The 20118-nt window shown below is 38.6% G+C and overlaps 6 protein-coding genes across 9 annotated transcripts; 2 read left to right on the top strand and 4 right to left on the bottom strand.

Moving 5' to 3' along the window:
• Nucleotides 1-325: 325 nt before the first annotated feature.
• Nucleotides 326-4567, bottom strand: LOC103870592 (DNA topoisomerase 2). Of its 3 annotated transcripts, none has more exons than XM_009148734.3 (13): nucleotides 4244-4567; nucleotides 4007-4139; nucleotides 3526-3735; nucleotides 2971-3087; nucleotides 2793-2903; nucleotides 2521-2697; nucleotides 2091-2420; nucleotides 1873-2006; nucleotides 1454-1790; nucleotides 1190-1373; nucleotides 1065-1114; nucleotides 673-969; nucleotides 326-600 (listed from the first exon to the last, which is right to left on the bottom strand). In XM_009148734.3, the coding sequence occupies exons 2-13, from the start codon at nucleotides 4133-4135 to the stop codon at nucleotides 520-522; spliced, it is 2157 nt and encodes a 718-aa protein (XP_009146982.1). In that variant the 5' UTR covers nucleotides 4136-4139; nucleotides 4244-4567; the 3' UTR covers nucleotides 326-519. The 3 variants fall into 3 exon arrangements, with proteins under 3 accessions (XP_009146982.1, XP_033147841.1, XP_018514806.1); XM_033291950.1 differs by having other exon boundaries at nucleotides 4007-4142; nucleotides 4283-4567; XM_018659290.2 differs by lacking the exons at nucleotides 3526-3735; nucleotides 4007-4139; nucleotides 4244-4567 and adding an exon at nucleotides 3160-3186.
• Nucleotides 4568-4837: 270 nt separating this feature from the next.
• Nucleotides 4838-6433, top strand: LOC103870591 (F-box/kelch-repeat protein At5g38670). Its single transcript, XM_009148733.3, has 2 exons — nucleotides 4838-4881; nucleotides 4964-6433. The coding sequence occupies exon 2, from the start codon at nucleotides 4994-4996 to the stop codon at nucleotides 6185-6187; it is 1194 nt and encodes a 397-aa protein (XP_009146981.2). The 5' UTR covers nucleotides 4838-4881; nucleotides 4964-4993; the 3' UTR covers nucleotides 6188-6433.
• A 593-nt stretch (nucleotides 6434-7026) lies between these two features.
• LOC103870590 (non-specific lipid-transfer protein 6) lies at nucleotides 7027-7690 on the bottom strand. Its single transcript, XM_009148732.2, has 2 exons — nucleotides 7292-7690; nucleotides 7027-7217 (listed from the first exon to the last, which is right to left on the bottom strand). The coding sequence occupies exons 1-2, from the start codon at nucleotides 7621-7623 to the stop codon at nucleotides 7208-7210; spliced, it is 342 nt and encodes a 113-aa protein (XP_009146980.1). The 5' UTR covers nucleotides 7624-7690; the 3' UTR covers nucleotides 7027-7207.
• A 695-nt stretch (nucleotides 7691-8385) lies between these two features.
• LOC103870588 (BRISC complex subunit Abraxas 2) lies at nucleotides 8386-10615 on the bottom strand. Its single transcript, XM_009148731.3, has 3 exons — nucleotides 9173-10615; nucleotides 8989-9061; nucleotides 8386-8670 (listed from the first exon to the last, which is right to left on the bottom strand). Exons 1-2 carry the CDS (start codon nucleotides 10067-10069, stop codon nucleotides 9011-9013), a joined length of 948 nt encoding a protein of 315 aa, XP_009146979.1. The 5' UTR covers nucleotides 10070-10615; the 3' UTR covers nucleotides 8386-8670; nucleotides 8989-9010.
• A 314-nt stretch (nucleotides 10616-10929) lies between these two features.
• On the top strand, nucleotides 10930-15110 carry LOC103870585 (protein SIEL). 2 transcript variants are annotated; one of them, XM_018659308.2, is made up of 9 exons: nucleotides 10930-11900; nucleotides 11977-12057; nucleotides 12248-12478; nucleotides 12622-12813; nucleotides 13115-13255; nucleotides 13356-13445; nucleotides 13535-14007; nucleotides 14099-14204; nucleotides 14312-14563. In XM_018659308.2, the coding sequence occupies exons 1-9, from the start codon at nucleotides 11292-11294 to the stop codon at nucleotides 14384-14386; spliced, it is 1998 nt and encodes a 665-aa protein (XP_018514824.1). In that variant the 5' UTR covers nucleotides 10930-11291; the 3' UTR covers nucleotides 14387-14563. The 2 variants fall into 2 exon arrangements, with proteins under 2 accessions (XP_018514824.1, XP_009146977.1); XM_009148729.3 differs by having other exon boundaries at nucleotides 14099-15110.
• LOC103870586 (putative pentatricopeptide repeat-containing protein At3g08820) lies at nucleotides 15029-17883 on the bottom strand. The gene has a single exon (XM_009148730.3). The coding sequence runs from the start codon at nucleotides 17172-17174 to the stop codon at nucleotides 15120-15122; it is 2055 nt and encodes a 684-aa protein (XP_009146978.1). The 5' UTR covers nucleotides 17175-17883; the 3' UTR covers nucleotides 15029-15119.
• Nucleotides 17884-20118: the final 2235 nt, after the last annotated feature.

Here is a 20118-nt window from a genome sequence, read left to right as displayed (position 1 = left end):
GAGGTTAATTGATATTTCATAAAAATAAATCGACGAATCAATCTAAGACGAATCTTTTTACATTTGGTCGTAATTTTAACGTGGAACACTCAATTTTTTTTATTTTATTTTTGTAACACAGAACACTCAATTTTTATAATCGTTTGTTTGAGTGTTAACTCTAATGTTGAAGTCATCAAATGATGATATACGCTTGATCAACTCAAACGTTCAAGTTACATGATCTTGCTTCTTAATATTAGTTGAAGTACGGTTGCACAGGTCTACATAAGATGTTTCTCTCTGCCTATATACGTTTCCTTTTCTTCTTTGTTAAAACTTGAACAGTTTATAATGAAGATTTATACATAATGATGAATAAAGTGACATATGAGTAGGACAAGAAAAGCGTAAATTATAGACTGTATTCCATCTGGGAAACAAATTTAAGACGTAATCAAAACGGCAACAAACTAGTTGTATCAATGAGTTTTTAAGCTGAAACACAGATAAGCAAGTAGTTTATCATTATAGAGTTTACTATTGAGTTTTCTTTGGTTTAACTGTCCTTTGGCAAGACATAGCCATCATCCCACGTTTTCTAGAGTTTAAATCATCGCTCTGCATAAACAAAACATTGTTAATTAAATATCTTGACAACGATTAACAAATACGTAACAAAAGAGCACTTACCTCAGATAACATGGACTCAAATTTCTTCAAGTCTTCCTCGTACATTGACTCAGCTGAGGAGCTATTCAAGTGTCCTACCTCTTGATTTTTCTCTGCAAGCTCTTTCTCCAACTCAATACACTGATCCATGGTTAGAGACAGCTCTAAGAACTTCTCATCACCACTTTTAAGTTCTTTAATGATTTCACTCTTCAATCTACCAACGACAAGAATGACACCACGGTCGACATCTTTTAAGAACTGAATTTTTCTTTGGAGTTCTTCTATCTCACTTGTCAGAGCGACCGCCATTTTTCCCTGTTCAAAGTTAGACATACCCTTCTTATTTCTCGTTTTGTCAACAACCACAAAAGATTAATTCAGACTTTTTATTGTCTGAAAGTTAGACATACCTTTCTTTTCTCATAGAGTTCCAGTCTGTGCGGGTAAAAATCTTTTATAACTGCAAGGTAAAATGCCGAATTAGACTATACTGAACAAATAGAATGGTAAACAATTTGGATGGATATCCACTTACTTTCTTCAGGGGTGTGATACTTTTTAATCGTCCCATCCATAAGGAGGTGCATGTTGGTGGTTGTAATATTCTTTTCGAGTTTGAATTTCTTTAAATAACCCTCTCGTCGAGCCTCCTTCTTGTGTTTTTTACTCAATATTACATTAAACACCATTGATGGACCATCATTGTGTACGCTAACATCCTATATAAAGAAGAAGTCAGCTATATGAGAATGAAACTATAACACTTAATTTCACAGTTTTAGATTGAACAAGCATTTACCTCGATCAAGGGGTCACCATTGTTTGCCTTAAGTGCATGCAAGATCTTCTTATAATCATCAGTCCACAACCCAATCGGTAACACTGAAATTTGAACAGTGTTATCGTTAACATCGTGACACTTACCATAGGATGTGTACACGCCTTCTCTTGTTTTTTTAATCTCTCCCTCAAAATCTCGATACCAAGGCACCATAGGCTCCATTTCTTCACATTTGATTCCACGCCTTATATTTGCAATAACATCTCGTGGGTTATATTGTGGTATGAAAGTGCTAAACCCTGAACCAATACCTTTTGCCCCATTCAATAAGACCAACGGAATAATTGGAAAATACCTAACAAACAAATTAAGCAAATTTAAGCCAAGTTAGATGTCTTAAACAAATTAAGTAAATATCCTGCTTGGGTATGAATTACCGAGTTGGCTCCAGCTTTCGCCCATATTCCAATTTGTAGTGAAGCAGAGCATCATCAGCTTTGGGAAACAAGACCCTTGCCACTGGTTTGAGCTTAGTATGCAAGTATCTCTCATTTGCTGCATCCTTTCCTCCCTTGAGACAACAATCATGAAAATCACCATCATAAGACAAGAACATAGGTAAATATGTTTAAATTGCTTTTCAAACTATCCTTACCGAAGCACTTGTGCCAAACTGTCCAGATGGCTCAAATAAATTCACATTGTTCCGACCAATGAAATCCTGAGCCATGCGTATTATAACATTGGAAATGCACTTCCTACTGTGGTGATATGCTGAATGTTGTGATACTAGGCTGGAAAACTCGTCAAGAGGGGTAAGCTCAGTGAGATCTATCTTGAATGCAGTAAAGAGAATCTTTCTCTCTCCTGATTTGAGCCCATCAAACATTGTGGGAATAGACCTCTGGAGATTCGCTATGGTGAACAAGACAAGTTCGTTATTTACAAACTCTTTGTACGTTATTTTATTTCCTCTCGGTCCATGCTGTATGTATATAAAAGCAAAATGTTATCACTGGCAGATATAATCATATAAGAAAGCTAAGAATAGATTGATATCTTAAAAATAGTTAAAGCTTCTGTACCAGAGAATCAACTTGGTTATACTTCCGAATCCATTCTTTTCGTTTTTCCGGATCGCCTCCAAAAGCTATATTTATTGCCTCTCCATCAGCATCACCTTCCCAAACAAATTCCCTTACGTGAATATCAATATGATTAAAGTACAGAATTCCCTCCTCGAAGGTACTTGAACCCAATCCCTGTAGAAATATACACAATATTAATATGGAGAGAACGCACTAAATGCTCTATTTTTACAACGGAAAGCACTCTATTTTTACAAGGAAAAACAAACCTTGTAAAACTTCACAGACCACTCAGTTGCATGAGCCTTATCTTTTTCTTTCCACTCCTTGAATTCACGCAGTGATGAAAATGTCTCAGCTTCTTTAGTCTCGTGCGTTACCTGAGTATATTTAGGAAGTTAAAAACTGTTTTTACAGTGTCAATCACAAAGGAAGTAATCTACTTACCTTGATAAGGGGAGTTACAAAATCAATTAGGAATGATGATGGAAGCTTGAGTAACGAAGGCCACAGAAAAGAAAACAAGTTTATCAATAAGCCACTCATGTGAGTTCCATCATCATCCTGTACAGGGTAAAAAGTTTCAGTAAATGTCAGTAGAAAATAACTCACTATGGGTATCTAGAAAGTTAGTACTTGATCTGTCATTGATTATCACACATCTATATCCCTAACGTTTCGTTTCATGCAGTGATAATATATATTCAATAACAATAGCTAACGGTTTTGTAGCTCTTTTATTACTCTTTAGTCTTTATTTAACTCAAAACTTATCATCTCACAATATATATCATTAATTAATTATGATTTAATTCCAAAAGGAGCAAGACAAACAAAGCAAACATGAGCAGGTTAACGCCGAGAATAAGAGCATAGGATGCAGTGGTCATAAAGCTTACAATCCATCTAAGCAAAAACCACAGTCGATCTAAGCTTACAAAAGTTTCAGTAAATGTATGTATAAAATAATTCACTATTGGTATATAGAAAGTTAGTACTTACTTGATCTGTCATGAGTATCACACGTCCATATCGCAGTGATGAAGTGTCTGTGTACTCCTTTTGAAGTTCCAGTTTTAGAATTTTCTTAAGATCTTGAATGAACTTGTTCCTATTGATTTGAGCTGAACTGGCTTTTCTAACATTCAAAATCTTTCCTGTGATTGGATAAACACCATAGAAGTCACGCTTATCGGAAGTCAGACCGGACATCTGAAAGGAGCAAAAGAGAATCAGGAGTCTTAATATATCAAGGAAAAAACTGAAACAGAATATAAAGCAACTGTGTTCTTTCTTATTGAGAATAAACCATGACTATAGCTCACAACTGAAACAGAAAATCCCAAGACTTTGTTTACATGAAACTTATTCAAAGCAATTACTCCTCGGAATCTCGTAAACGAACTCAATGACTTGTTTAATGTTTTGACCAACTCAACCCAATAACTCGTTCAACGACTTCTACAAGAGACAGAGACCATACCGCTAGAGCTTTGGAGGAATCTCCCTCGGTCAAAATCAAAGTACACCTATTTGAATTCTTCCCTCCAGCTTGCCTGGCATCTTCTAATTTATCCGGTAGAACTTCTCTCCCCTCCGTGTTACCAGCCATGGTTCTGAAGAGAGCACCAAATCAACACACACCAAAATCATCATTTGGGTCACAGAATCGCTAAAAATAAGCATCCCATTAGGCATATATTATCAAAATCGTGCTTACTTTATATTGAAATCGCAATTTGGAGAACTGGAGACAAGATGAGGGACTTCTCAAGTATATGGAGGACATATCAGAGCTATGTAAGTAGTGTGATCGCAAATATCAGGTCTCAGGTCAGCTTTCTCCCCCATTTGTTTTTTTGTTTTTTTTTGGTAAAACCCCAATTTTTTTTTGTTTCGTTTTGTTTGTATTTAACAGATACTGCTCAGCCTCAGGTGAGCTTTTGTTTTCAATCTCAAATTAAATGGTACTCCCCCAATTTGTTTTGTTTGTATTTAACGGTACTTGAATTAATAATGTATCATCTAGTTATAAATGTTTGTAAAATTATTGGTTTAGAGTAAAAGATAGAAGCTTTAAGTCTAAAATGGTTTAGTATTGTAGAAAGATCCAAAATTCTAAAATTTCAGACATGTTTTGTAAAAACGAAATGCTATACGCACCCAAAATAGTGTGCTTAACAAAGCCCAATAGAAAATACCCCATACCCAAAACGAAATGCTATAACCCAAAATCCGCATTTAAAATTGTAGTGAGAAGTAGTGGGCTTAATAAAGCCCAATACAAAAGACCCCATACCCATAATAGTACACAGCAGCTTTGAAAAAATCAAACCAAACGGCGAGAAGAAGAAGAAGGTCGCAGTTTCGTTTTCTTCCGAGAGGAACCCTAATTTCACCTACTCAATAATTTTTTTTGTTTGTTTGTTTGTTCCGCCAGGGAGGCGCCAACCCCTAAATTGGAGCCGAAATGGAGAGGTTGATCAAGGGCGATTCCGTATCGACGAGGAGGAAGAGGAAGACAACGACGACTACGAGTATTAGGGAGAAGAAGAAGAAGAAGCTCACATCATCGTCGTCACTTCCCTATGATTTGCTAGTGATGATCGTGGCACGCGTTCCAAGATCGTACTATCGGACTTTGTCACTGGTCTCCAAGAGCTTCCGATGTATGGTGGTTTCACCTGAGCTTTACAAGGTTAGGTCACTCTTGGGCCTCACGGAGACTTGTCTCTATGTTTGCTTGAGGTTCGGGTTTACTTGTTATAAGTGGTACACCCTCTCCTCCAAGAGTAGTGACGGCGGCGGCTACGTTTTGACTAGAGTCTTAACGCTCGATGATAATTCTCCTCGTATGATGGGTTTGTGTTATTCAGATCTTGTGGCGGTTGGTTCTGATATCTACAACATTGGCGTAGCAGATAAAAATAAAACCATGCCCACCTCTGGGGTCTCGATCCTTGATTGCAAGACTCACAGGTGGCGTAAGTCTCCACGCATGCCAGTGGAGCTAACTGAACTTTCTGCCACGGTCCTTGATCGCAAGATATATGTACTCGGACGACGCTTCCATCAAGATGATGGTTCCTGGAAGAGCTCCTTCGAGGTATTCAACACAAACACCCAAACTTGGGATCTCCCTTCCTGTGGTGGTTTTGATAGCGCCAGAATCAATTTTCTTATTGACGGAAAGCTCCACGTGGTGACTTTTTTCGATGGGGTGTTTGCTTTCGACTCAAAGCAATGTAGATGGGACCTGGTTGAACAATATCCAAGCACGGGTACTATGTGCTCAGGTTCTTTCTGCGAGGTTGATAATGTTCTCTACTCTGTTTCTAAAGACGGAGCTCTGACATGGTATGACTCCGACAATACAAGCTGGAGAGATTTGAACGGTTTGGTAGGCCTACCTAAGTTGCCTAGTCCTCTTGATGGTTATGGTTCTTATGTTAAACTGACGGGTTACGGTGGTGGAAAGATGATGGTTTTCTGGAATTGCAATTTAGGTATTCACCGCCCGTTTCAAAGGGACACCATATATTGTGCCGAGATAGCCCTTGAAAGACGCAATGGAGATTGTTGGGGCAAACTTGAGTGGTTTGATAGTATGCTTTTAGTCCCTTTGGAAACCCAGTTCGTTAAGGTTCTTGCTGTAACGCTTTGAATGATGATGATGATGATGATGATGAATGTGGTGGTGTCTTTCTTTAACTTTATTTTGTTTTGGAATGGCTTTTTCTTTGGTTATGTGTTTTGTTTGTTTAGTTTATAATAAGGTGTGAAATCACATGTTTTGTATTGTTGTTGTGTTGTTGTGTAGTCTTGTATCACGGACTAGAGTGTGGTTGATTCACATGTTTTGTATTGTTGTTGTGTTGTTCTCTATATATGTGTTTATTCAGCTTGGTCATTTTATAGACAAAGTCATTCACTCATCAAACAAGTTCCTTCTTCTCTCCTTCTCACAATCATCGTACAAGTTCTATTCAATCACAATACAATTTCCATTCTTCTCACAAAGTCATCAAACAAATTCCTTCGTTTTTATCTTTTATCTTTTTATTTTAAAATCAATGTTTAAAATGTTATCTTGTACTATTGTTTAAGAAAAAAGTTTAAGTTTAATAAGAAAAATAAAAAAAATTGGTGTTTAATTAATTTTTTTTTAAACCCTTAAATAAGAGATTTGCAATGGAGCACATAAATTTTCAGGTCTCTTAATCTAGTCTTTTGATTCACTTTTATAATTAAAAAATATTAAAAAAAAATAAGAGACCCATTTAGAGTCTAGGATAATGGTGCTCTAAAGTATTGAATTTTTGCATATAATAGGTTTACTTCATGCAATGTGGAAGCTGGTTCAGCTCGAAGTGGATTTTTGGTTGGTAACAACTAACATAACATAACGAATCTTTTTACATTTGGTCGTAATTTTAACGTGGAACACTCAATTTTTATAATCGTTTGTTTGAGTGTTAACTGTATCTGAGGGAACGTCGAGAATAGTTTAATTTGGTCTCATATCATAAGGAAATGCATGTTGATAATTTATTATAACTCTCAAGAACATAGAAGTGACGATACATCACACATTAACGTAGCTAGTAGCAAACCATACGTTCTAATTTATTACTGACTTCTTAGTTCTTGTAGTAATAGTAGTAGCTTCCTTGTCTTCTTTCTCTCAGTTGATACTGTAAACAAAACGAAAAACAGAATAAGTGGTTGAGATTATTGTTTTCATTTACAGAGCTGGTTCTTGTTTTACCTGTCGCAGTTGGTGGAAGGGCTGATACTGTAAGGGAGATTCACACCACACTTAGCAGGCAGAGACTGAGCATTGTTGACGTTGTTAGAAGAGAAAGAGACTCCTCCGATAGCATTTTTGATGCAACGGCAAACGCCCTGACGGTCCACAGGGGTTTGGGCCTGACTGTTGAGCGTTCTGATGCCGTTGCAGCAGTTCGCTGGGACGTTACCGCCTTGAACCACGTAGGAGAGACAAGGGTAAAGATCTCCAACCACTGCGTTGCAAGACACGGCTGCTTCACCACGGTGGAAAGCAAGAACTAGGAACAAGGCTAGTAAGAGAGATCTCATGTTACTTTATGTTTGTTTCTCTTGTGTTTTTTTCTTCTCTTTTTGTTGGGTACTTTGGTTAAGGAATTGATAGGTTATATATAGGTGGGTTGAATCTAGGGTTGGTAGTTGACGAGGAGTGATTGCTAGGATACGAATTAGGTGAGAGTGAATTTAATGTTTACCTTCAACCAATTAAGATCCAACCCTCCTGATTCATTTTATTAACTGCATTGTATCTAACAGTTTTGAACATAACACTATGGGTTATGCAATTCAAGACGGGTTGTAAATGATACAACTAATTCGCTGCCAATCCATCAAATTATTGAAATGCTAACATGTTTCAGTTGAAATGTTGCTTAATACATAGCGTGTGATTCTTTTACATTCAAAGATTAGAATTGCTCATTTTATAAATTTTGGATATGGAGTAAGCTGACGTAATATATCAAATATTGACTACCATAATTTATACAATTACTGGCTAAGTACGGGCGATGGATCATTTGATTTGAGCTCATGGTGGCATTGAACTCTAGAGAAAGAGATTGGTAAAGTATGTGGAGTTCGTACGTCTTGTCGTTAGAAGTAGTTAAGATAGCACAGAGATGACGGAGCACCTTCTAGTACTGTATTATTAGCTGTGTGGCAGATGGATTGATTGCTAGGAAAACCGTTTTGTTTGGTTTCACAGAAACAGAATCTAAACTCATAGCTTATTACGTAGTGGTCCCAAATTCTTAATTGAGGGCGTATTACTACTACGGTAAATGCCATCAGTGTAAAATAATGAAAGTTTAAATTATAAGCACAAAGCCATTTCATTTCCAGTCCAGAAGCAACTGAGGAATTGTAAAAGGCATCAAAGAAACTCTCTGAATAGGAAAAATCAACAAAAAACTTGATGATACACCAAAATACATACAGCAGAGAACTTGAGAAAGTTAAGCTCAAGTCATCATCTTCCATGTTCTGGACTACTGGATTACGCCTCATAACATGATATAATCATGTCCTTTAATGGACAGTTCCATACTTTTGACAATTCTGGTTCTTCAAAAAGACCTACAGAGTATAATAGAGATAAACTTTGATCAAGACACAGTGACTAACTTGCCCCTCCATGTTTCTATTCCCAACGATCTCTAGCTCCTATTCTCACATCTGTTTCCTTGTTCTTATCAACCGTTAGTACTCTGGTCTCTATATTAATCTCCAGTATGCATCTATTTAGTTAGTTTTAACTTCCTCAACATATATATATCAATTTACAGAAACTCATGTATTAATCCCCTTATTAAATCTGTAATAAAAATATCTAACCAGCCAAGACTTAAACTAGGAAACAGCTTACGATCGATAATGGTCTACATATATTAATACCTGGCGGAAAAGAAAAAAAGCTTCACCGCTCGATTCTGGCAACTCGGTATCTCAACTTCCGGTTATGATTGTCCTGAAACAACCAATCAAGATGTTTATTACAAAAAAGAGGACAAGACCAACTGAATTATTGTCTTTAAGACAACCTTTGTACAAACTTCAAAAAAAAATCAAAACTTTGTACCAGTTCAAGTACTTTAGCGGAGCTCTTCTCAACCTCGGAAGCCAAGCTCTCGACTTTCGCCAGCATCCTCTCATACATCTCCTCAACACCGCCTGTATAGCTCGCAGCTTCAGCACCAACCAAACGCTTCAAGCTCCCCACTCCAAACCCATCAGCTAACGCATCCACTTCCTTCTGATCCTTCACCGCTTGCTTCTTCCCGCTCAAAGACCCTTCGTCCCTGTCCTCGTTCATCATCCCCGAGCTGCTAACCTCGCACAGCAGCGGCGGGAACCCCGACTTGGGATTAAACGAACCGTAGTGTCCGCGAAACGCCGGTCCGATGTTGACTATACCGAGAGACCTCGGTTCTAACCGTCGGTTTAAAGGGCGGAACTGGTACGCGCGGTACTCGTGCGTGTGGATTAGCTGATCCGTCGACGGCGTGGTGAGAAGGATGAACACGGAGGAAGGCATCGAGTTAGGGTTATCCGAGTTCTCGATCGGTAATTGAAATCGAGAGGAGAGGGAAGAGGAGACGGAGAGCTCGCGCATGGAGGGGCGATTCGCGGTGGTTCTCCGGGCGGAGAACCACCCGAGGAGGCGGTCCGGTGAGTCGACTCGGAGGGAGTCGATCCGGAGCGAGTCGACTCGGCCGAGGGGGTCGTAGAAGGAGACGGTTTTGCCGGAGGAGATGAAGCTTGTGACTGTGGCGACGATTTGATCAGATGAGGAGGAGGAGGAGGAGGAGGAGGGTGGTTCCGACGGAGAGTCGTCGGATAAGGTGGTGGAGACGATGCGGTGGATTTGGCCGAAGAGTAAGCCGTCGGCGTCGCCGGGAGAGGAGGAAGCTCGTTGAATGAGGGAAGCTAGTGTTGGGCCTGGAATCTCGATTCTTTCTAGAGAGAGATCGTCCATGGTGGCGATGAGACAGAACAGAGAAGATGGAAAGATGTGAAGTCACTTGAAAGACTTGTGTCTAGATTTACCTATTACGACGTCGTGGTGTTTTTGTATTTCAACGAGTGGTTAGCGTGTCGTTTTCTATAGATAAAAACGGCATAGATTCGAGATTTGAGGCCCAGTATTCAACCTATAAGCCCAATCAACTAGAGAAGACATTTAAACAAAAATATGAAGGTCAATTAGTACATTAATCTTCTGCTTTGATGTAGCAACGGTGTTTACAAGTGTTCCCATTTATTTTGGTTGCAAAATAAAATGGTTTACAACTCTTTGGAAACCAAAAAAAAAAAAAAATGAAAACTCTTACTTAATGAGTTTTGAAAGAGGAAACATCCAAAGGTTGATATTTGGTTCTGGGGTGGTTTTTGAATACCCGTTCAAGTTCTGGTATTTTAGATATCCGGATTGTTCTAATATTTTTATATTTCGGATCGAGTTTGGTATTTATAGTTCAAATTTGGATAATTCGGATCGGATTCAATTTTTTAAAGTTCGAATACAGAAACGAGCCTTACTCAACTATTACTCTGCTTACTATCTTGGGCTAAAACTCATTACTAATGTTAACTGTTTTAGCTCTATCCCCCCCCAGGGGAAGCTCAGTCTCCAAATCTCTAGCCCTCAATACTCTCCTACTCATCAGACGCAAGTGACTCAAGTGGTCATCACTACTCATCAACCGATCTGTTACAACCCTCAAGGTGGCTCTCCTCTTGCTACCAACAACATTTTCGGTATGTCCTCCCTACAATGACAGGAGGCCACATGCCACCCTTGGGCCACAACCCAAACCATCTTAATCCTGCTACCATGTACGGAGGACAACCTGAACAACATTACCTTGTAAAACAACAAATGTACGGAATGGAACCAACTTTAGGAATATCTACCATGTTTCTTCTCATCCTTGGGCTCATAACTATCATCAACCAATGAGCAAAAAGAAACCAGAGGACAAATTGTTTGGAGATCTTGTTGAACTCTTCAAGTTCAAGAAAAGAGCCGGTAGTATGTAAAACCCCACATTTTTTTACCTTTTTTACTTTAGAGATTCCAAATTTTTACTGTTGAACTCGTAAATGATAAAAAATTTAAATTAAATATTTGTCGCCAAGTGAATATTCTTATATTTATATAAAACGGTTTTACGATTTCGTCTTCGTCGTCTCCATCAATGGAAGAAGACGACTCCGTTTCACTCACTCTCCACACTCTAGCCTCCATTAGATCACTCATCATCAACGCCGACACTCCCTTCTCCGTAATCTCCTCGGTCCTCGACCTCCTCACTGGTCTTCTCCCCCGAGACGACTCGCCGATCCTCCACCACGTCCTCAAGCTCCTCTCCGATCTCTCCCTCTCGAGAAACGACTTAGCACCACAGATCTTCGAATCAATCCTCTCCAACTTGCTCCGCCTCCAAACCTCCGCCGCGGAATCGCTCGCCGTGCTCGCGTCGTTATCCGAACGAAACCCTACCGCCGCCGCAATCGACGGAGAGGCGTTCGCGACGATTTGCATCGGAGCAGATGTGTCTTCTCGGATGTGGATGCTTAGGAACGCGGAGAGGTTCGATCTCCCGTCGTCGGTGCTCTTCACGTTGTTCTTCGGGTTCACGAAGGATCCGTATCCGTGTATCAGAAGAGTAGCTCTCGATGGATTGGTTTATGTATGTGAGGCTGGTGGTTTTGATCACGCACGTGCCGTGCAAGGTTGTTATGCACGTGCTGTTGAGCTTCTGGACGATGATGAAGATAGCGTCAGATCTTCTGCAGTTCGTGCCGTAAGTTTTTTATTTTTATTTTAATGAAATAATATTTGAAAGAATTGTTGTGAGCTGAAACTATCTGAATGTTCAGGTTAGTGTGTGGGGCAAAGTGTTGATAGCATCCAAGGAAGATGCAAATAGAAGAGAGTGCTCTGATGCTGTGTTTCTCCAGGTAACTAGCTCCTCTCTGGATTTAGCATAAAGTCTGAATTTTTGTATTGTATTTGCAATTTGGGATACTGAGTAGCCAACCACCTAACAACTTATGTGGTGAAGTGTTTATCAGATTTGTTTTCTCAGTGATCTTGAGGAACTACAATATTTCCAAATGCCTGATGTTTTCTTCATAAACGTGGTTTCAGCTTTGTTCTGTTGTGAGAGATATGAGTGTAGACGTGAGGGTTGAGGTGTTCAAGGCGTTTGGGGTGATAGGAACTGCATCAGAAAGCATTATACTGCAAACACTTTCTAAAAAAGTATTGAGAGCCGCCGGGAAAGGGAAGAAACCGCAGAATCGTTTTTCGAATGAGTCTGCTGATGCCGCTGCTGCAGCTGGAGTTTTCATCCATGGTTTCGAAGATGAATTCTACGAGGTACACTTATGATAGGTTTCCATTTTTGATTTGTTTGTGCAAAACCTGTTAGGTAGGTTTTGTAGAAAAAAATTCAGTTGAGGTTTTGTTGTTTCTGGTCCTCTGGGCTTACGTATACGGTGTTTGCATGTGTCATTGTGAAGGTACGGGAAGCTGCGGTTGAGTCTTTCCACTCCCTCTCAGTAAATTCTATCGAATTCCCAGATGAAGCTGTTTGCCTATTGATGGATATGCTATACGATGATTATATGGTTGTCAGGTTAAAAGCTTTAGAGGCATTGCATCATATAGCACACATGGGAAACTTGAAGATACAGGAAACTTATATTCCCGCTGTAAGTTACCGTATTCTTTTGCCTCTTTTTTCCTATAAAGCTGGTGGTAAAAGCTAATGAGAATGCAAATGCTATACTTCATAAGATCCATGTCTTGTACAAATCGCTTCTTAAGGGTTTAGGCCCGCTGAAATAGCTTTAGTAAGTTGTTAGCACTCTAGGGCCTAATGCTGAATGAGATTTGAAGTGATTTGCTACTAAACTAACATGGCTGCCGCTGCCTCCAAGCATTGCCACTTGCTTCTGTTTGTCTATTTATTTACTCTGAATTGTGATGAAGAGCTGCTACTTGGTTATGCAGTTTTTGGATGCTATTGTTGATACTTCTGAGAACATAAGACTTACGGCTAGAAACATTCTCAAATTGGCAAAGCTGCCCGATATGAAGCTGGTCAACAAAGGTGTTGATGGTGTCCTAAAAAGTTTAGAGATGTATCCACAGGTTGGCATACTTTTCTACAAAAACCAGTTAGCTTCTGATTCCATCGATCGATTCTTCTTTTTCTTATTTTGAACCTCATTTTCTTGCTGTCTCATTCTAGGACGAACCTGATATCTTGTCTACTCTGTTCCTTCTCGGACAAAACCATTCAAATTTCGTAGTCAATATAATTAAGAGATTTCGTGCAAAGGTAAGCAAAGCTAATTTTTCACTCTTCTCAGGACTTGTTAATTATAGGCGTACTAATAATCTCTTTGCTTACTCTTCCATGCTATTCAGTTGGAGACAGACTCCGGAAATAAAAGTGAATTCAACAGCCGACAGGTGTCTGCGTTTCTGATGTTCATAATCTCAGCTCCTCTCTCAAACAAACAAAGCATCACTTCCATACCGCCTTTGGCTTTTTCATATTCGCTTGCAATGCTGGGAAAATTCTCTTGTGGACTTCATGATATGATGGACCAGGATACTCTTTTGGCGTACTTGGCTCATTGCACTACTCGTTCTGCTTCTTCGGGTACAGAATTCAATAAAGCAGATACGTTTTTAAATGCATATAGGCGCAGTAATGCAGATCATAGCGGAGACCCCGTCCTACTACCAAGCAATATACCTGCTGAGAGCAAACCAATGGCTTCCAAAGAAGAATTGGATCCAGCACTTAAGCTTGTGAGCCATATACAGTTGAAAGTGAAGGCTGCCTGGTTATTATTACAATCAGCATTCTCTAAAGAAGCAATCCGAGCCTTAAGGTTTTATAGCTTGCAGTCCATCGGTTTCCAGCGTCTATGTTACTGTTTCATGTATATTCTAACTAAACGTGTTTCTTGACTTCTTGTCCAGGGCTTGCAAACAGGAGTTATCAACTTTGACAACCAATTCCTCAATCTCCAATGGTGCATTAGGATTTATGTGTCAGTACGTTCACCTAATCGAACTTCTCGCTCAGGTATGGCCTCATTTCGAAAACTCAAGACACACCAGCACATGTAGATCTGTAGAACTGGAACTGCTGATGGAAGAGTTAGAGATAAAACTGATGGAGATAAGGTGTAGATTCACAGGCCTGTCTACGGAGGTGTCACTTGTGATGGAGCTAGTAATTTTAGGTTGCTTGTTAAGGCTATATAAATTTGAGATCTGCTGCCGGCTTAGCTGCAAGAAGAGGCTATCTGCAACAGTATCTCAATTAGAGCTCCACCATGAACAACAATGCACCAAGCCATCAGATTTTCTAACCGAAACTAAGAAGTCATTGCAAGAGATTGGGAGCTCTGGTGATATAAGCTGCTTGACACTGCTTGATCTCATCAAGAAATTCAATTGCTTCTCCCCCGAACAGTTTACCCTCTCTGGTAATCTGCAGTGTGTCAGTGCAGAGCTCGAGGTTCCTGGTAATGGTCCTTACAATCCAGTTTCCTTTGTGGCTGGACTACCAGTGGCTATACCATGCGAGATCAAGCTGCTCAACGTGCCAAGGAATTCCCGTTTGTGGCTGAGAATATCCAGAAGCGATGACACTTGCCAGTTTGTGTACTTGGACCCAAACCTTTACAATGGAGGCGAGACAGAGAAGAGGTTTATGTTTACTGCAGTAGCTTGCATGACCCCGAGAGCTGTTGTGTTCACACTGCAGGTCTCAATAGGCATAGAGTGTTTATTCGAAGATGTTTGTTGCAGAAAACATCGTTATGGTCCGAAGCATCCAGTGACTTATCTGTGTAAGGAAAGAGAAGTTCACTTCTCCCATGTTTCAAGAACAGAAGCTGTATTGTAGTCTTCTCTATTTTTCAAAAAATGTCAAACTTACAAAACATACCAAACGAGAAATGCAATAATAATCCCGTGTTTAACATAAGTGAGCTCACCAGTAGTCATTGCAAGAACAAGTGCCGTTTGTAAAACAATGAAACCTATTATTATCTCTAACAACAATCTCTCTTCTTGTGATCTTCGATATCAACTTCATCACTTCATGACAATCTCCGCATACTCTTAGATTCTTCACCACTCGAATCACTTCGCCATGACCCGTACTGATCAACCCCAACGCAACCGCAAGCTTCTCGCTGTGATACCCCAACACCGTCTCCTTTTCTTCTTCTTCGACGTCGAACATAACACATTCTGTCGTTGGCACAAAACCCATAAGCCTCATTTCATTACCCAAATCCTCTAGCTTCGCATATATCTTATCGCTCAGAGGATGAGACTTATCATCAGCCAGAAACTCGTGCACCGTCCCTTCCAATTCGATCCAACTCCATCCAGGGAGCTTCTTCATACCTTTCTTGTTCATCTCCTCTCTCACTTCAGCCGCTTCGTCCCATCTACCATTAACCGAGTATATATTGGATAACTGAACGTAGTTTCCTGCATTCCACGGCTCCAGAGCGATGAGTTCTTTCAGAACACGTTCAGCTAACCGAGTTTCTTTGACCAGTCTGCATCCGGTTAGCAACGCTCCCCATATTATCGCGTTTGGCTTCATTGGCATATCGCAGATCAACCGGTACGCGTCACTTAACTGTCCTGCTCTGCCCCAAAGATCTACCATGCAACCATAGTGCTCAACCGTGCGTTTCAACGAGTAAACAGAGCTTATGGAGTTGAAAATCCGAAGCCCGTCTTGGATTAGCCCTGCGTGAACACACCCACATAGCAATCCAAGGAATGTGTACCCATCAGGTGAGATACCTAGCTTCTCTGTTTGTCCGAAAACCGCAAAGGACATCTTGACATGGCCATTCTTGGCCAGACCAGTAATCGCAGTGTTCATAATAACTCTATCCTTCTCCTTCATATCTTTAAACACTTGAAAGCCTCGAGCCATATCCCCGCATTTCGCATACATGTCGATCAACGCATTGCCCATAACAAGATTAGTCAAAAACTCATCCCTATCTATCAAATTACTTCCCCACTCGCCTAAATCAAGCGCTCCTAAGCTTGCACAAGAAGAAAGAAACCCGACGATCGAATACTGATCCGGTTTCAGATCTTCCCTCATCATCCGGTGGAACAACTCTACACCTTCCTTCGGGAGACTATTCGACGCATACCCTTGTATCATAGTGCTCCAAGTAACTATATCCTTCTCCCCCATCGAGTCGAAAACAGAGCGAGCTTTCTCCATCTTCCCACGCTTCGCGTAGAGATTAACCAGTGTAGTGTTCACATATGAGTTCTTCTGCATCTCAGTCTCTTCAACTAGATTAGCAATCCACTCCGCGCTATCGAGATCCCCTACCTGAACACAAGCAGATAAAACCCGAACAACGGAGTAGCTATCCGGCCTCACACCACTCTCCACCATCTTCTTAAACAAACCAATCGCATCCCCATGCTTCCCTGAAGCAATACACCCACTAAAAAAAGCCGTCCAAGAAACAATCGTTCTCTCAGGCATTTCATCGAACATCTTACGAGCATCGTCAACCCGCCCGGAGCCAGAGTACAGAGAGAGCAAACTCGTCATAGCGCCGGCATCGCCATTAAACCCGCATTTGACAACAAGAGGATGGAGCTCAATCCCGAGCGTTAGATTCTGGGATCTAATGCACGCCTTGAGGACGAAAGGGAAAGTGAAACCGTAGAGAGAGAGGCCGTGTTTGCGGACGGAGAGGAAGAGGTCGAGCGTTTCGCGGAAGAGGTTGTTGTTGACGAAGCCGTTGATGAGAGTGTTGTAGAGGAAGATGTTTGGGAACTGTGTGTGGGAGAAGAGGAGGGAGGAGTAGTGGTTCTCGCGGAAGAAGAGAGTTCGCTTGAGGAGGAGGTTAACGAGGTAAGTGTCATGGTGGTGATCGTGGTGGATGAGAGACGCGTGGATCTGTTTCAGGTGGTTGACGGAGGATGCGACGGAGATTAGGGTTTTGATTTGATGAAGTTTGGATGGTGATGAGACGGTGGCGATGCTCATGGCCACTTTAAACCCTTAGTTTTTTATTTTGTGTGGTCTCCCGCCAATTTATATCAGTCTTCAAACGGACAGTTTTTTTAACATTAATTAACAAAAATAATAATGGTTCCAACTATCTAATTGTTTCATATGTGCAACCACATTATTTAGTGTTGTTTTAAAATTTCTAAACACATTCTTCATTTTTATTAATGTATATTAAACTCTATTTCATGGTTCATGAGCATCGTTTTAATTTTTTGTCAATTAATTTAGTAAAACTTCATAATACTTCTTGAATTGGTGGAATAACCACGATAATCGCTATTCTCTAGAGAAACAGAGACAACAAATGTTCCAAACCTCTTTCATCTTCATTATATGTTACAGAAGGATAAAACAATGCATTAAAATAATATTTTTATATTTTTGAATTTTTTTTCAAAATCTATGGGTTAATTTTTCGGTAAATTCTCTATATTCTGAAACCTATGATATTTAGTGATTTTTAAAATTTCTAAACACATTCTTCATTTTTATTAATGTATACTAACTCTATTTCATGGTTCATGAGCATCGTTTTAATTTTTTTTTTAATTTATTTAGTATAACTTCATAATACTTCCTAAATTGGTGGACTAACCACGATAAAATCGCTATTTTCAAGAGAAACGGAGACAACAAAGGTTACAAACCTCTTTGACCTTCATCATATGTTACAGAAGGATGAAACTATGCTTTAAAAAAATATTTTCATATTTTTCAATTTTTCTCAAAATCTATGGGTTAACTAACCCCTACGAAAATATTGAGTTTTTCAGTAAATTCTCTATATTCTGAAACCTATGATCTTTAGTGTTATTTTAAAATTTCTAAACACATTCTTCATTTTTATTAATGTATATTAAACTCTCTTTCATGGTTCATGAGCATCGCTTTAATTTTTTGTCAATTAATTTAGTAAAACTTCATCATACTTCCTAAATTGGTGGACTAACCACGATAAAATCGCTATTCTCTAGAGATACGGAGACAACAAAGGTTCCAAACCTCTTTGACCTTCATCATATGTTACAGAAGGATGAAACTATGCATTAAAACAATATTTTCATATTTTTTAATTTTTCTCAAAATCTATGGGTTAACCCCTACGGAAATATTAACCTTTTCGGTAAATTCTCTATATACTGAAATCTATGATCTTTAGTGTTGTTTTAAAATTTCTAAACACATTCTTCATTTTTATTAATGTATATTAAACTCTCTTTCATGGTTCATAAGCATCGTTTTATTTTTTTGTCATGTAATTTAGTAAAACTTCATAATACTTCATAAAATGGTGGACTAACCACGATAAAATCACTATTCTCTAGAGAAACGGAGACAACAAAGGTTCCAAACCCCTTTGACCTTCATCATATGTTACAGAAGGATGAAACTATGCATTAAAAACAATATTTCGTATTTTTTTGAATTTTTCTCAAAATCTATGGGTTTAACCCCTACAATATTGAGTTTTTCGGTAAATTCTCTATATACTGAAACCTATGATCTTTAGTGTTGTTTTAAAATTTCTTAACACATTTTTTATTTTTATTAATGTATATTAAACTCTCTTTCATGGTTCATGAGCATCGTTTTAATTTTTTGTCATGTAATTTAGTTAAACTTCATAATACTCCCTAAATTGGTGGACTAACCACGATAAAATCGCAATTCTCTAGAGAAACGGAGACAACAAAGTTTCAAAACCTCTTTGACCTTTATCATATGTTACAGAAGGATGAAACTATGCATTAAAACAATATTTTCATATTTTTTAATTTTTTTCAAAATCTATGGGTTAACAACCCCTACGAAAATATTGAGATTTTCGGTAAATTCTCCTTATACTGAAACCTATGATCTTTATTGTTGTTTTAAAATTTCTAAACACATTCTTAATTTTTATTAATGTATATTAAACTCTCTTTCATGGTTCATGAGCATCGTTTCAATTTTTGTCAATTAATTTAGTAAAACTTCATAATACTTCTTAAATTGGTGGAATAACCACGATAAAATCGTTATTCTCTGAAGATACGGAGACAACAAAGGTTCCAAACCTCTTTGACCTTCATCATATATTACATAAGGATGAAACTATGCATTAAAATAATATTTTCATATTTTTGAATTTTTTTCAAAATCTATGGGTTAACCCCTACGAAAATATTGAGTTTTTCGGTAAAATCTCTATATACTGAAACCTATGACCTTTAGTGTTGTTTTAAAATTTCTAAACAAATTCTTAATTTTTATTAATGTATATTAAACTCACTTTCATGGTTCATGAGCATCGTTTTAATTTTTTGTTAATTAATTTAGTCAAACTTCATAATACTTCCTAAATTGGTGGACTAACCACGATAAAATCGCTATTCTCTAGAGAAACGGAGACAACAAATGTTCCAAACCTCTTTAAACTTCATCATATGTTACAGAAGGATGAAACTATGCATTAAAACAATATTTTCATATTTTTGAATTTTCTCAAAATCTATGGGTTAACCCCTATGGAAATATTAAGTTTTTCGGTAAATTCTCTATATACTGAAACTAAGATCTTTAGTGTTGGTTTTAAAATTTCTAAACAAATTCTTCATTTTGATTAATGTATATTAAACTCTCTTTCATGGTTCATGAGCAATCGTTTTAATTTTTTTGTCAATTAATTTAGTTAAACTTCATATACTTCTTAAATTGGTGGACTACCACGATAAAATCGCTATTCTCTAGAGAAACGGAGACAACAAAGGTTACAAACCTCTTTGACCTTCATCATATGTTACAGAAGGATGAACTATGCATTAAAAATATTTTCATATTTTTGAATTTTTCTCAAAATCTATGGGTCCCCCTACGAAAATATTGAGTTTTCGGTAAATTCTCTATATACTGAAATCTATGATCTTTAGTGTTGTTT

Source organism: Brassica rapa, chromosome A05, assembly GCF_000309985.2.
Source record: "Brassica rapa cultivar Chiifu-401-42 chromosome A05, CAAS_Brap_v3.01, whole genome shotgun sequence".
Classification (NCBI taxonomy): Eukaryota; Viridiplantae; Streptophyta; class Magnoliopsida; order Brassicales; family Brassicaceae; genus Brassica; species Brassica rapa.
Note: the sequence above shows the minus strand (reverse complement) of the source record. Positions and strands in the feature narration are given on the sequence as shown.

Coding starts and splice junctions, on each gene's coding strand:
- LOC103870588 (XM_009148731.3), bottom strand. CDS start 10,069: ATGGACGATCTCTCTCTAGAAAGAATCGAGATTCCAGGCCCAACACTA. Junction 9,062..9,172: donor CCGCTAAAGTACTTGAACTG/GTACAAAGTTTT, acceptor TGGTTGTTTCAG/GACAATCATAACCGGAAGTT.
- LOC103870590 (XM_009148732.2), bottom strand. CDS start 7,623: ATGAGATCTCTCTTACTAGCCTTGTTCCTAGTTCTTGCTTTCCACCGT.
- LOC103870591 (XM_009148733.3), top strand. CDS start 4,994: ATGGAGAGGTTGATCAAGGGCGATTCCGTATCGACGAGGAGGAAGAGG.
- LOC103870585 (XM_009148729.3), top strand. CDS start 11,292: ATGGAAGAAGACGACTCCGTTTCACTCACTCTCCACACTCTAGCCTCC. Junction 12,814..13,114: donor AGGAAACTTATATTCCCGCT/GTAAGTTACCGT, acceptor TTGGTTATGCAG/TTTTTGGATGCTATTGTTGA. Junction 13,446..13,534: donor TTAAGAGATTTCGTGCAAAG/GTAAGCAAAGCT, acceptor CATGCTATTCAG/TTGGAGACAGACTCCGGAAA.
- LOC103870592 (XM_009148734.3), bottom strand. CDS start 4,135: ATGGCTGGTAACACGGAGGGGAGAGAAGTTCTACCGGATAAATTAGAA. Junction 2,698..2,792: donor GGTCTGTGAAGTTTTACAAG/GTTTGTTTTTCC, acceptor ATATTTCTACAG/GGATTGGGTTCAAGTACCTT. Junction 601..672: donor TTGAGTCCATGTTATCTGAG/GTAAGTGCTCTT, acceptor TTGTTTATGCAG/AGCGATGATTTAAACTCTAG.
- LOC103870586 (XM_009148730.3), bottom strand. CDS start 17,174: ATGAGCATCGCCACCGTCTCATCACCATCCAAACTTCATCAAATCAAA.